This window comes from Cydia fagiglandana, chromosome 3 (genome assembly GCF_963556715.1).
Source record: "Cydia fagiglandana chromosome 3, ilCydFagi1.1, whole genome shotgun sequence".
NCBI classification, from domain to species: domain Eukaryota; kingdom Metazoa; phylum Arthropoda; class Insecta; order Lepidoptera; family Tortricidae; genus Cydia; species Cydia fagiglandana.
In genome coordinates, this window is record NC_085934.1 from 14,646,081 (window position 1) to 14,660,190 (window position 14,110).

Below are 14,110 nucleotides of genomic sequence, written 5' to 3' on the forward strand. Positions count from 1 at the left end.
GGTCCAAAATCCGGTCGTGTGAAAGAGTTGGCGTTTACGGAGATACATGTTCATATCAATAACATCTAATTACATACGGTTTTGATTTCCAAATAGCTATTAAAATAGTACTAATTAATTGAAACATATCTTTTTAAATGTTTAACGATAATTTTGGTAATATTAATAATTATTTTTGAGGGCACTTTCGCAATGTTATTATTTTTTTAAATCAGGGATTTCGTCAATTAGCTATCTTCATAAACAAACTTCAGTATTTATAGCTAGGTTAGAATATAAATATATATTTTCTTCCTGAAAATTCGAAAGATCTATAATATGTCGATTCCTTTCAGTGGAACATTGCGAAGGTCTGGAGGAGTAGTTTCTGCAATCGGAAAACAGTTAAGAGCTGTGAATTTGAAAGCTGCGAAAAGAATTACTGTTAAATTCGACCCTTTTGGTAACAACGTTACAGAAACAAGGTACATAGTTATTATGTAGACCTAAAATGTTTCACAGTACCTAATTGTTTATATTTTTTAATGTAACTTGTCGTATACACTTTTAGCATTTGAATTGTTTTATGTACTTGATAAACTCTGTGGCACCTTATTGACCTTATCCACACAAGAGAGTAAAAGATGTTTTAACCTATTTATTTGGTCTAATTTCGACGCATTTCGTTTGAGCAATATTTATTACCTATTATCTCATAATAGTCATAGTTTACCATTAACTTACTATATAGATGTGTGTTCATTGTATATCTTGCTAATAGAACCATCATACAATTATAATTTAAATTTTCAGAAACTTCCTGCACTATATAAGTTCGCCAAAAATCGCCATAACAAATCCTAATTGTGCTCTGAAAACAGATATTGTATGTGACCGCAGCGAGCCTACTGTAGATATCATCCTTACACCTTCAATAGCTGGTGAGATGAGAAATATATTAATACATTTTAGTTGCAACTAAATTGTATATCACAAATAATGTAAAAATTAATTTTAATTTCAGAAACTGCCAATTACAAAAAAGTAACTCTGAAGAGTGGTAACTTAACTTGTCTGGAGCTGCTACAGTTATTAAATAAACATATTTCGGCGCTAGCACCCATAGAGCAACCCGTCTCAACAATCCAGACCAAATCTGAAAAGAAAAAGACTAAGAAGAAGTGATAAGAGATGGGCCGCAACACCAAAGGAGGGTTCCTTCAGGTAGTGGAGGAGTTCTATAGTCACATACCGGCATTCACAGATGTGTTCTCTGAGGACACATTCTATGTGTTTGTTGTATTCTTTGTCATCTCAACAATCTTGGTTGCCTTTATTCTTTCTCGATTTGTTACAATTAAACCAGTGGATTAGTTAGCTTAATATTTAATGTACAAAAATGTTTAAATAAATATATAATTAATCAATATTTGTTTATAGTTATTTTTTGGTAATGTAAAAAACCCTCTCCTTTCTTGAAAAGAGCATTTATAAATTATACAGATAAATTAGTTTATAATTTTTTTTTTCTTCATAAGGTAAAAGCATGATTTTTGGATGACTAGGGGAGGGGGGGTCGTCAAAAATCGATGACGTAATTTATGAACATGCCCTAAGCGTTTCAAGACTAGAATGTAAAAGCATGATTTTTGGATGACTTGGGGGGGGGGGGGGGGTCGTCAAAAATCGATGACGTAATTTATGAACATGCCCTAAGCGTTTCAAGACTAGAATGTTACCTCAATACCATTAATCTGAGTATTTCTGCCAGGTCCTGGTAGCAAGTGTCTGTGGTTGTTTATAAATATCTAGAATTTGACCAGTTAAATTAAATAAAACATTTAAATGATTGTAGTTAATAATAAGTATATTTAATACAAATCGCATTATACACATGAACCGTAGTAAACTTTTGTCCTGTAACCACCAATATCTGTAGAGGGCGTAGAGTGACTAAACAGTCTCCTTGACTTAGAATTCTTGGGCTCCCCAACGGATCTGTAAATAAATATAGCAATATTAGCAATCTTGAAATATTATGTATGATAATTTACAATATATACATATATCGTGAATATTGGAAGCAAGTGAATACCGTCACCAACAAAGATTCAAAAGTAAAGATAGGCCCATATAATGCCGACCAAACATGTGCAAAAACGCGATTTGCGCACCAACGAATTGCCCCACTTTGTAGGCGCCCGTCTTTACGAAGTAATATATCACTCATATGTCAAGGTGACATAACTTACATCTTGATTGCGGGCTTTATGTTTGCGTTCGACGAGCGAGGTGAGCGCCTCGGAGCGCACGGCGAGCGAGTCGATGCGCTCGACGAGCTGCTGGTACGGGGACAGCGGCTGCGCGCCCATCACCACGTGGCCCAGCTTCGAGTCGATCTTGGCGTCCAGCCGCGCGTTGCGGATCAGGTTCACGATCCAGCATTCGGCCTCGTCCGGCTGCATGTTCAGGTTTTCAGCCAACATTCTAGAGAAATATAATTAATTATATCTTGGTAAAATTATTTACAGAGCGCGACTGCAGAATATACCTAAAAAAAATGTGGGCGACAATCGAAATGGAATCGGTTTACAAAGAATTTTAATACCAAGACCAAGTGTACCCTTTTGAGACTTTAAGAGATTGAAGTGTCTTTCAAAGGTGCTGTTTGTGGAGACTGGTCTGTTTAAGCTAACACGAGCTATTATACTTAGTAACTTAATTTTTATTAATTAATTACAGTGAGACGCCTCATTCTGTTCTCGTATGTTTCTTTTCTATTAATGAATGTATTAATTATACAGGATATTGACTCTTGGAGACCCTATACACCTCTAAGGATAACTTGATAAACTATATAATCTTATAGTTCTGACACCTAGAGACATTTACACCTCTAAATATTATAGATTTTTTTGTGTTTTTTTATCTGTATTTTGTATGTAATTCGACATTAAGAGACCATATACATCTCTTAGTAATTGTAATACGTTAGATTGAATTGTTAGTTCTATTTTATAAAATTGTTGATGTTATTATTTTTGCTTTTATGTAAATTCAATGTTGACGTGTAAAAGTGCCCTTGTGGCCTATTTGCTGAATAAATGTTGATATTTGATATTTGAAAGATTCAGTTTTGTTTGCCTACGTGTCTCACTTCAGCTGGGCAAAAGTTATCCCTCTTTTTCTCCATTCGACATCTCTTGCGTCCAAATCGTCCCGCCATTTTTTTACTTTATCTATGATGAACAAGACAGGACCATTTTGAGCCATTGAGTAGCCATTTTTGCCGCAGGCCTTTTTGTAGGATTTTACCATTTGACATAAATAATGAAATATAAATTTACCCAATGCTGATGACTTGATGGATGCGACAGAAGGTCTCGAAGATCATGAGACGCGCGTTCTCCACAAACTCCTCGAGGCAGGCGATCAGGAAGAAGTCGGTCAACAGTACGGCTTGGCATTGATTTAATTTCCGGCGCGCCGCCTCGAAGTCAAAGTTCACGTACAGATGTTCAATGAACTCTGTGATCGGGTCCCTGTGACAAACATTTTAATGTAAGTAATTGAATCTAATTTGTTTCCACTTACGCTACCACTAGTACTAGTAGACTTCCGCATTGTGTTTAAAGAGTTAAAATAAAATTATAATTTATTTTGAGTAGTAAATAAACATCGGCCCTTCATGGTTTGAATCCATAATAAAATTAGTACACATGTAGTGCATAATTGTTTAACATCGTTTTTTAGGGTTCCGTACCCAAAGGGTAAAACGGGACCCTATTACTAAGACTTCGCTGTCCGTCCGTCCGTCTGTCACCAGGCTGTATCTCACGAACCGTAATAGCTAGACAGTTGAAATTTTCACAGATGATGTATTTCTGTTGCCGCTATAACAACAAATACTAAAAACAGAATAAAATAAAGATTTAAATGGGGCTCCCATATAACAAACGTGATTTTTGACCAAAGTTAAGCAACGTCGGGAGTGGTCAGTATACTTGGATGGGTGACCGTTTTCTTTTTGCTTTTTTTTTGTTTTTTTTTTGCATTATGGTACGGAACCCTTCGTGCGCGAGTCCGACTCGCACTTGCCCGGTTTTTTTTACGGAAACGTAGGAACATGTTTTGCTATTTCAGCCAGTCTCGGTACAAAAAGTACTAAGATAGGCTGAAGTAGCATGACACATACGAACATTTCCGAGAAAATACGATGGAAAACAATTATGCACTACTTACATCTGTACCTACTCGAAATTTCCATTGGGAACTATTTGATGGTCCTTTTTATCGTGTTTTTATCTTCTCACTCATTAAAATTTCCATAGATAGCACTGACTTAATATTAGAAATAGACACACAGAGCGGAACAAAAACGTCAACAAATGTGGAGCAGAATGACATTTCGCACCAATTGCATTGATGATAAAAACGCTTACGTAAATTTTGAGTCAAGATAAATGTTTCGTACGGAAAAGAACTTACTGCCGTAAGCATTAAGTGTCAAATTTGCAAACATAAGTACCAACAATGTTAAAACTTTTAATGCGATGGCATGAAACGTCATGTGACCATTGTATTTACGTCAAACTAAAATAATGAACGAATGGAGTCGCTTTGGTATACTTTAATATAATTTTACAGAAAAATCAAAATGAGAAATAAAACTTTATATTCTTCCTTAAACTATCGCGGTTATTATATACTTATAATGTGTAATAAGTTATTACACATTATAACTAACGTACACGGGTTCTTGGCATGGTTTAATTTTATCGGGAGCTCCGTGGGCTTTTAGGGTTTCGTGTGTCAGTCAAGCGTGAGTCGGACTTAATGTACGGAACCCTTGGAACGCGAGTCCGACTCGCACTTGGCCGGTTTTTTTAAAAGTATTTAACTAAACTACATACCTACATCTTAAAATTTTAATTGCCTTGAAATAAATTCAACTTATTAAATAACTGTCTTTTAGGTTTAGCATTTGCAGTTAGACGATGTAGGCCCTTATTGGCCGTGTATATCTCGGAAACAGGGAAATGGGCCGAACACACAAGTGCCGTTTTGTATGGCTTAAAAAGTGCATCACCCCTATCTCTTGCTATAATAGCAGTCCACTCTGCACGTCGCATAGGTTTTCTTGGAAATCTTGAATTTAAACATAATAATATTCCTTACGAATTCTATATAAAAATAAAAAAATATATAGACCTCACATCGACTCATTAGATTTTTGTTCCTTGACAGGGATTCTTTGGTACTAACAAAATAATTTATTCAAAACCATGAAATTACTACCAGATTACATAAATTCTGTGATGCTATCAAAAGAACTAACCGAAAGAAATATATTCCATCCTTTTTCCTTTTTTTATCGTTGTTATTTTTGCATATTTTTACTGCACATTTCGTCATTGTTGACAACTTCACATATGAGCGTTCCAAACAAGACTAAATGAAAAAGTAACGCGTGATCTGTTTTAACGTTACTTTTGCGGGGCCATTTTTTGCGGCTGATTGGGTATCCAGTTCTTATTCTATATCAATGATAGATAGACAAAGGGATACTGAAGCAAGTAAAAAGAACTGCCAGTAGATGGCGCTGCAAGTCCCCGAAAGCACAGAATAAATAATAGTACTAAGTACAGAAGACTCACTCTCTAACAAAACGCGTCTGTTACGATCAACACAGATATGGCCGCTAGGTGGTGACAGCGGCACGCGCGGCTTATGGCAAACCCTAAAATCGGGGCCGAACGGATGTACTTTTAGCTACCTGTAGCAAAGCGACGAAATTGCGGAGTGAGACACGCCTGCCGAAAGCTCGTACATAATGCAGTAAGGGCCCCCCCACATCTAGCGTCTTTCGAGTGTCGGCGTCTGGTCAGCGCTATGGTAAATAACGTCGCTGCGCAGTTGCGTCGACGCTGCGTCGACGTTGCGTCGAGCAGTGGCCATAGAATTGTGGACGCCGACGCTCGAAAGACGCCAGATGTGGGGGAGGGGGGCCTAACTGGGTTGAAATGCTACAACGCGTTGTATTCCCTTGCAATGCAATCCATTTAGAACATAAGTAAGTTTGTTTAACTATGATAATTGTATATTAGTTGTACATTAAAAATTACCTGTACGTGTATGCTTCCTGTTGGATTACTTTTACAAGATCTTTGAGGGCGTTCCTTCGCGACCTGTTGATGATGACGGCAGTGGCCAAGTACCGCAGGATGTGCGGGCACATCGTCTGGATAGCGTTCAAGTACCTGCAAATAATATACAAGGTCACTAATGTTATAAATACGATTTTTTTATGATTAGGACTAGGAGGAAGATCTCTATGATGATATGACAGCCCTTAGCCTGGTCCTAGAGAAATATAGTAAGAATAGAGTGCTCACTCCATACATCAGTTTTGGTACCAAAACGACTATTATTTTCGCAGTCGACATCTAGCGTCGAGTAGCGGTTATCAGTACCGCTACTCGATACTAGATGTCTCTCGTGTGGCGACTCTCGAAAATTGTATTGAAGAACAATTTACAACTAATATTAGAAGCAGAAAGAGGTGAAAATAGAGTTCCGGTTGATACGTGTATAATATTAGCTAAAAACTGTTGAGCATTAGACTTTTCGGTTGCCGCTACATATATTGCCAAGTAGCAGTTCTGATAATTCCGCTACTCGATGCTAGATGTCGACTACGAACTACGAAAATAATAGTCGTTTTGGTACCAGAACTGATGTATGGAGTGAGCACTATGGCCTGGTTAGTAAAGCCGTGATCAGACGCTGCCGCGGCTCCTGCTTGGAGGTATACTTACAGTGGCTTGTACAGGAACATCTCTATGATGAGGTCGCGACCTTTGACGTGGTTGAAGAAGACGAACAGCGACCAGTGGACCAGCCACGTGCGCTGCTGCAACGCCTGCATGTTGGTGGCGGCGGCGCCGGCCGCGCCGTTGTCGATGAACTCGCGCAGCTTGGTGAGGTCGTCCAGCGCGCCGTCCCAGTTCTGCACGAGGATCTCGCTGGCCAACTTGCCCCATAATACTGACAGGTAGTTCTGAGACAATAAAGAAAGTGCCATGAATAAACATTGCACACCAATTAGGGGCTATTCATAAATTACGTCATTTCAAATTAGGGGGGGGGGCTGGACATCGGATGACGGTAGCATGAAGTAGGAGGAAATGGGATCATTTAAGCATGATTTTTGGATGATTGTGTGTGGGGGGAGGGGGGGCAAAAATCGTCAAAAATCGATGACGTAATTTATGGACAGCCCCTTAGATTTTTGGAAAATGAGGAAAATATACTGTCCTACAAAGTTTTATACCCTCACGCTAGGGCTCCAGGAAGTGGCCAGGTATCTGCATTTGTCCAGGTAAAGCTCTAGCGTATCACTGTGTGCGATTGGTCACGTCATGTACGTAATGTCTGATTTACGCTGTGGCTAAGTAGCCAACACTTTACCTTTGACTCAGTAATGTAATATGTGATCATTCTGTCGATGTATTTCCATTTATTAATTTAATATAATAGCATTTCGCAAGCATGAGCATGAGCAAAAGTATATGTTCGGTCCCTATTTAGCATACTTAAATAAATCCTTAGCTTAAATCTTTAAATATTTAACATCAATATTTTGATCAAAGAGTTTGGTATCATTCAGTTAGGAAATAGTTATAATACAAACTTTTTGCCAGCCTATTTTTAAAAAGAATTAATCAACTGTCTGTCAAAATGTATCGACACATTCGCAAAGATGTCAGCTAAACTTGTAGTTGAGAGATTTGAGACAGACGATAATTTTAAATATTTGAACGTTACGATCGATGGTGAAAATGAGGAAACGAGATTCAGCGACTGGTTGGAAGGCAATACTCATAATTCGAGAAAAGCAACAGAGAAATCATCTCATTTGGTGGTGAAAATTGTGTCAGGGCCAGAATATGAACATTTAAATCTTGATTCCTGTGCGACACAGGTCAATGAGACGGAAATTAATAATGTTGATACTACATCTGTTTCTGGATCACAATACTTGCAGAGTCATGAAACTGACCAGATTGATAGCCAGAACTTTTTAAATATGCAGCAGAGTATAAAACAAACGTTCAAAAATCCCAATGCGTTACCAAATATTTATGTCAATAAACACTTATATGATCACAATAATACGGGTGCAAGTTTCGAAAGTACTATTTGTCCATTAGAATACAGTCTGGCGAGAGTAAAGGAGAACAACGCACGCATAATGGAAAACATCCATATGTTGAATAGAGCCTTGAACTATACGAAAAAGAAGGAAAGCCTAGATGTGAGCTGCTCGAAACCCGTTCGATCGTATACGTGTAGCACGTGCGGGAAATGCTTCGTGTACGAAACTGGCCTGAGGAGGCACTACTCTACGCGACATGCGATATTAGACATTCAGCCTCGGTGGCAGGTAGTGTGGACATGCATAGAATGCTTTCAAGTGTGGCCGCGACAGGACGTGGCCATGCAACACGCGACGCGCTGCTGCCAAGCGAACAGTCTGGATTGTGTTCGTGAAATCAAGACATCATCGCTCTTACAATGCGAATTCTGTGAAAAAGTTTTCACAAGCATTCCCCGACTACTGCGGCACGCGAAAACGCACACGACCGCCAGCAACTACGCCTGCAATGCTTGCGAAGTGGCTTTTTCCTGTTACAAAACTGCAGAAGTACATTGGCTGTCATGTCCATGGTTGCAAACTTGCTACAATTTTCATTTGGGCAAACTATTGCTCTGCAATGCCTGTGACCGCAAGTTTAGGAACTATGAGCATTTGTATAACCACAGGTGAGGGTGGTTCGCACACAAATCTCAACGGATTCATATTAGTAGGTCATAATCATAATTTCGTAATATATCTTTGTTTCAGGTACAAAGCGGAACATTTCATAACCAAAACACACCAAAACCACATCAATGCTCTTGGCATATTAGTGTATCAATGTGAACTGTGTGGCCTATGGTTTCCCTCAGTAGCTCTTCTTCTGAACCATAGAAACCAGTACCATCCTCGCTATGATAACACCGTGGCCACAGGTGTAAGTATACTTTTAGATATGTCATATTATTTGTTAGGCATTGTACTTACCTATGTTATATAATGTATACGATTGTTATTTACAGGATGTGAGCTACACAGAAAATCATGCCTATAGTGTGACCAGTGAAAATGATATTCAAGAATTTGAAGTCCTTAAAGATCAACAATACTAGTTTGATGTTGAAGTTTGCATATATGTAGTAAGATTAGTTTTTGTTTTGCTTGGTAAAGTAATAAATTAAAATTTATATAATAATATCTATTATTTTTCTTTGTTATACCAGGGGTGCGAAACTCCTCCCTTCGTGCAAACTCGGCTCCGTTCAGCTCAGCATTTCTCCAAGCAATTATTAGGGTTGGCACATCTTGACTTTCCCTTTGCGTGCAAGACCACAGATAAGATAATGGCTTGAATTTTGACAACCCTGAATAGCCGAAAGGGAGAGTGCCATATATTAGAACGGGACAGCACGATTCGACCCTGAACCGCTGTAAAACTTCGGTTTTGTAGGAAGTTTCCTTTCTGTATGGTAGTACTATTATTTATTCTGTGGTTATACTTTTTAGGTTCACTGACTATTAAAAAGTAAAATTGGCATTGGCATACAATGAAGATGAAGGAGAAGCATCAAAAATGATCAGCCATTCTTATTATTAGGTTGGATACAGAAGTAGTAATTTCTAAAATTAAATGGAAGATAGAATTTTGACGAGCGGTCTGGCCTAGTTAGGGTAGTGACCCTGCATGTGAAGCCGATGGTCCTGGGTTCGAATCCCGGTAAGGGCATTTATTTGTGTGATGTACACAGATAGTATTTGTTCCTGGGTCATGGATGTTTTCTATGTATTCAAGTATTTATAAATATGTATTTATTATATATATCGTTGTCTAAGTACCCACAACACAAGCCTTATTGAGCTTACTGTGGGACTTAGTCAATTTGTGTAATAATATCCTATAATATTTATTTATTTATTTATAGATTTACAATTTCTTACCTTATCAGTGGGCGACATGACTAGCTGACAGAAGTACAAGTAAGAGGCTGATTCCACATAGTTACCACACTCATAGCGGTATTTGGCAAGCTGGTACATGCTGTCAATCATCTGAATTTTGAACTGGAAAAGAGATATTTCAATATTATCATTTGTTACATAGTGATTATCAAAAATTATTATCCTGAGTTTACAGTTCATATGTGTGTGGTGGTGAGCGGAAAGAGAGGAAGTCTCAGATGAGCTGTATACAGTAGAAAAAAAAACATTCTTAAAAAAAGAAAGAAGAGAAGATGACAAAAATTTGGTCAGGATTTTTATATTTTTTATCATACACAGACAAGAGGTTAATCAAAAACATTTTTGCACAACAAAGGAGTACTACTTCGGAGTTTGTGAAGCCTCTATAAAGAGTTTGTGGAATGTGTTCGTAAAAAATAAAATATGCACACAACAAATATGAAGTCACCGTTTTCTGTTTTCTTTACAACAAACAGGATCCATCATGAAAAATATTTAAAAACACTGCACTATGTAAAACTCAGTTGTGCCAAACCTATTGATACATTACAAACAAAAGGAAAATGACAAACCTCAAACTCCTTATTTGTAGTTAGATAGTTTATGAGAGTTTTGGGGTCCCTCATGGTTTCCACTGTCTTCATGACATCATCTCTCTGCATCAATCTCAGCACTGGCTCCACTGCATCTTGCAGCTCTTGAAGTTGTGACAGCACTACACCTCTGCGGGACTTGATCTCCTAAAAAAGAAAAAAGGTAACATTTTATAAAATAAATACTCAACCCAGTGGGGAGACATTCCTCCTTTCAGGCAAACTTGGCTGCATTCGAGTCAGCATTGTTCCGAGCAATTATTAGGGTTGGCACCACTTGATGTCCTTTTGCGTGCACAACCACAGATAAAATAGACTTGAATTTTGACAACCTTAAATAGCCGAAAGGGATAGAGCCATACATTAGAAAGGGATAGCATGATTCGTCCCTGAATCACGGTCAAACTTCGGTTTTGTAGGAAGTGTCCTTTCTGTATGGTAGTACTATTATTTATTCTGTGCTCAAGCTCTGTTAATATGAAAATAGCAGCCACTATTCTCAAAATGTGGTTAGCAGTCTTCTCAAATGATCTGCTAATAAACTTAGACTAATAAAATGACAACCTGCTAGTTTTCAATATCTTAACCTTTTCACCACCATGTCAAAAATTGCATGTGAACAACCCATATGACATATCAAGTTGTGGCATGTGGGACACTAAATGTACTAACTTTATATTATCAAGTCAATGATTTCTATTATATGTTAACGACCTTCCTGACATCACACATCATAAATGTATTTTATTCGCCGATGACATTTCAATTATAGTATCAAGTAATCAATCAGAAACTCAAGCAAATCACGAATTTGACATAAATAGTGCAATAGAATGTGTAGTAAAGTGGCTTGAAGGAAACAATCTCCAAGTTAATTTGGAAAAAACAACGTATTTACGTTTTAATTAGGGATGTACCGACTAGTCGCCGACTAGTCGGGAAAGCCGACTATCCGGCCACATTTGTAGTCGGCGATTAGTCGGCGACTAGTCGGCAAAAATGGCCGATTAGTCGGCACTTTATTAATGAAATAATACCATATGTTTTATGTTTATTTTACTAAAATACCTTATCAGGATGCATACGAAAACTTTTGTTCATATAAATAATTGACCGTTTGATCGTTATCGTATGTCGGTAGGCTGGTGTTTTCCTCTTCAGGTCGATCTCAACTGATTCTCGTGTAATTTCATGTGCAAGTTCGACAGTTAATTATTTTGATTGTTATTTAGTTTTTTTTTTAATGGTAGAACCATGAGGAACTGTTATTGCAAAATTTAGAGACAGACAGGGCTCGTGAGGGCTAGACGTTGCTCGTGAAGACGCTGACCACAGGGAATAGGTTCTTAACTGGCGACTTCATACGGAAATAGAGCCTTGGAAATACCTCCTACAAGCTGTACTGACGGTCTGCTCAGGATCGTAGAATAAAAGAACTAAAGACTGAAATTGAACGAGGATTCTTGTGATAGGTCTTTGAACCTGTAGAGAACACCTTTTAGCTAAGCTAATATGATGAATAGCTCAACAAAAGGAGCAAAACTATTGTTTTTCACCTGAACTTATACGAAACTAATGATCTGGCCGACTAGTCGGCCGACTAATCGGCCATTCGAGCGCCGATTAGTCGGCTAGTCGGCCAAATCAATAGTCGGTACATCACTAGTTTTAATCAATCTAGTCAATCTATAATTATAAGCTACAATGGACATTTATTACAAGAACGTGACATAGTAAAATTTTTAGGAATACATTTAGATAATAAGCTAAACTGGAATGGACATATTGAGACTGTATGCGCAAGACTGAATAGATTTGTTTTTGTCCTTAATAGATTGCATAGAACATCTGATCACAGAACTGCCATGGCTGCCTATTACGGATATGTCGAATCAATTCTCAGATATGGACTCACGGTCTGGGGTAATGGGATAGATATTATAAGAGTACTGCGATCCCAAAAAAAATGTATTCGTGCAATCTGTGGTATTAGCCCTCTCGAGTCATGTAGGCCGATGTTTCTCAAGCTTAAAGTCCTGCCATTTCCTTGCCTGTATGTTTTTGAAGTAGCCAAATTTGTTAAACAACACCCTGAATTATTTATTACAGCTAGTGACATATACCCTAGAAATACTAGAAATGGTGAACAACTTGTAGTTGGAATGCAAAAAAAAAACTGCTATTTTTAACAAAAACTGCCCTGCTATGTGTGTAGAAATATTTAATAAGTTGCCATCTGACATTAAATGCTTGCCAATGAATAAATTTAAGAAAACCCTACATGAGTGGCTGTTAAATAAAATGTTTTATTCACTTCACGATTATTTCAATGATATATTGTAGTACATAATGTATATAATGTAATAAATACTTAGCTTAAGAAATACAACAAATATTTGCATGCTGTTTGTGGACGGTTGAATTAGGAGGAACTTTATGTATATATAACAACTGTAATCTGACCCTATTCACGCAAATAAATAATTTATGATTTATGATTTTATGATTATGATTAATGGTCATGAAAAGGTTAAGTTTATATGTTCAGATATACTTGAATGAATCTTACCTCTGGTGTTTCCTCATCTGGATAGAGCATTCTCCTGATGTCTATGACATAGTCAATCATGTTGGTTTTGCTCAAGATCTCCAATTTAGCTTGCAGTAGCTCTGATTGATCATAGGTCTGAAATAGATATAACAAGGGATGTCCAACATTTTATTACGAAATGAAAGTGATATATGCAGGATAATGTTTTGTTTTGTAATGAAATGATTTATGCACAATCTGACTCTAAACACAAATCTGTACATTCCTTGTATATTTTGTTTGTAATAGTAAGCACTTGATTGTATACTATAAATATTACACATTCATAAGTTACAATGGCAAAATTAAGGGATCTCTTCCAACGGAGATAAAACATTATAGTAAGTATTCAAAGAATAAAACTCATTGTTGTTGCAATATCATGGTTAGTCCACTGTTGTTTGTTTTTGTTCCTCTCTGAGAATTAAGAATACAGGACAAATGCTATATAATTTTACATGATAAATATTTTTCGATGTAAACTTCTGAAGCTGTTTTGGTGACGACAACCAACCTCTTTAGCAGCCAAGAATTCCAGTAAGGGAAACACAAGGTGACGGTCTAAATATTGACCTATCTTGAAAGTCAAGTCAAACTTTGAATAACTCATGATGAACTCTTTCACTTTTACTAAGTTTTAAACCTTCACTTCTTATAAAAGTAAATCCAACAACACTTCTTTTAGCCTGTTGAAGTTAAGAGGTCTTGGATAACCTCAAAGTTGCTTGGCTGACGAACGAAAAGCTGCGTTCAAAAAAAATTTAATGTGTAAAAGTATTGCCAGCTGAAAATATAACGTTTAGAACGTACCCGTACGATGAGTGACGAATGTTGGAGAGTGTAAGCACG

General features: G+C 37.3%; 3 protein-coding genes across 3 annotated transcripts; 2 read left to right on the forward strand and 1 right to left on the reverse strand.

The window, feature by feature from the left end:
* The first annotated feature begins 259 nt into the window (after nt 1–259).
* Nucleotides 260–1,407, forward strand: LOC134680158 (large ribosomal subunit protein mL53). The gene is made up of 3 exons (XM_063539224.1): nt 260–464; nt 793–920; nt 1,004–1,407. The coding sequence occupies exons 1-3, from the start codon at nt 319–321 to the stop codon at nt 1,162–1,164; spliced, it is 435 nt and encodes a 144-aa protein (XP_063395294.1). The 5' UTR covers nt 260–318; the 3' UTR covers nt 1,165–1,407.
* A 420-nt stretch (nt 1,408–1,827) lies between these two features.
* LOC134680174 (eukaryotic translation initiation factor 3 subunit E) lies at nt 1,828–14,001 on the reverse strand. The gene is made up of 9 exons (XM_063539251.1): nt 13,776–14,001; nt 13,241–13,357; nt 10,651–10,818; nt 10,058–10,180; nt 6,798–7,039; nt 6,105–6,239; nt 3,327–3,521; nt 2,232–2,466; nt 1,828–1,977 (listed from the first exon to the last, which is right to left on the reverse strand). Exons 1-9 carry the CDS (start codon nt 13,869–13,871, stop codon nt 1,951–1,953), a joined length of 1,338 nt encoding a protein of 445 aa, XP_063395321.1. The 5' UTR covers nt 13,872–14,001; the 3' UTR covers nt 1,828–1,950.
* LOC134680549 (zinc finger protein 473-like) lies at nt 7,518–9,284 on the forward strand. Its single transcript, XM_063539664.1, has 3 exons — nt 7,518–8,805; nt 8,888–9,056; nt 9,142–9,284. Exons 1-3 carry the CDS (start codon nt 7,742–7,744, stop codon nt 9,229–9,231), a joined length of 1,323 nt encoding a protein of 440 aa, XP_063395734.1. The 5' UTR covers nt 7,518–7,741; the 3' UTR covers nt 9,232–9,284.
* Nucleotides 14,002–14,110: the final 109 nt, after the last annotated feature.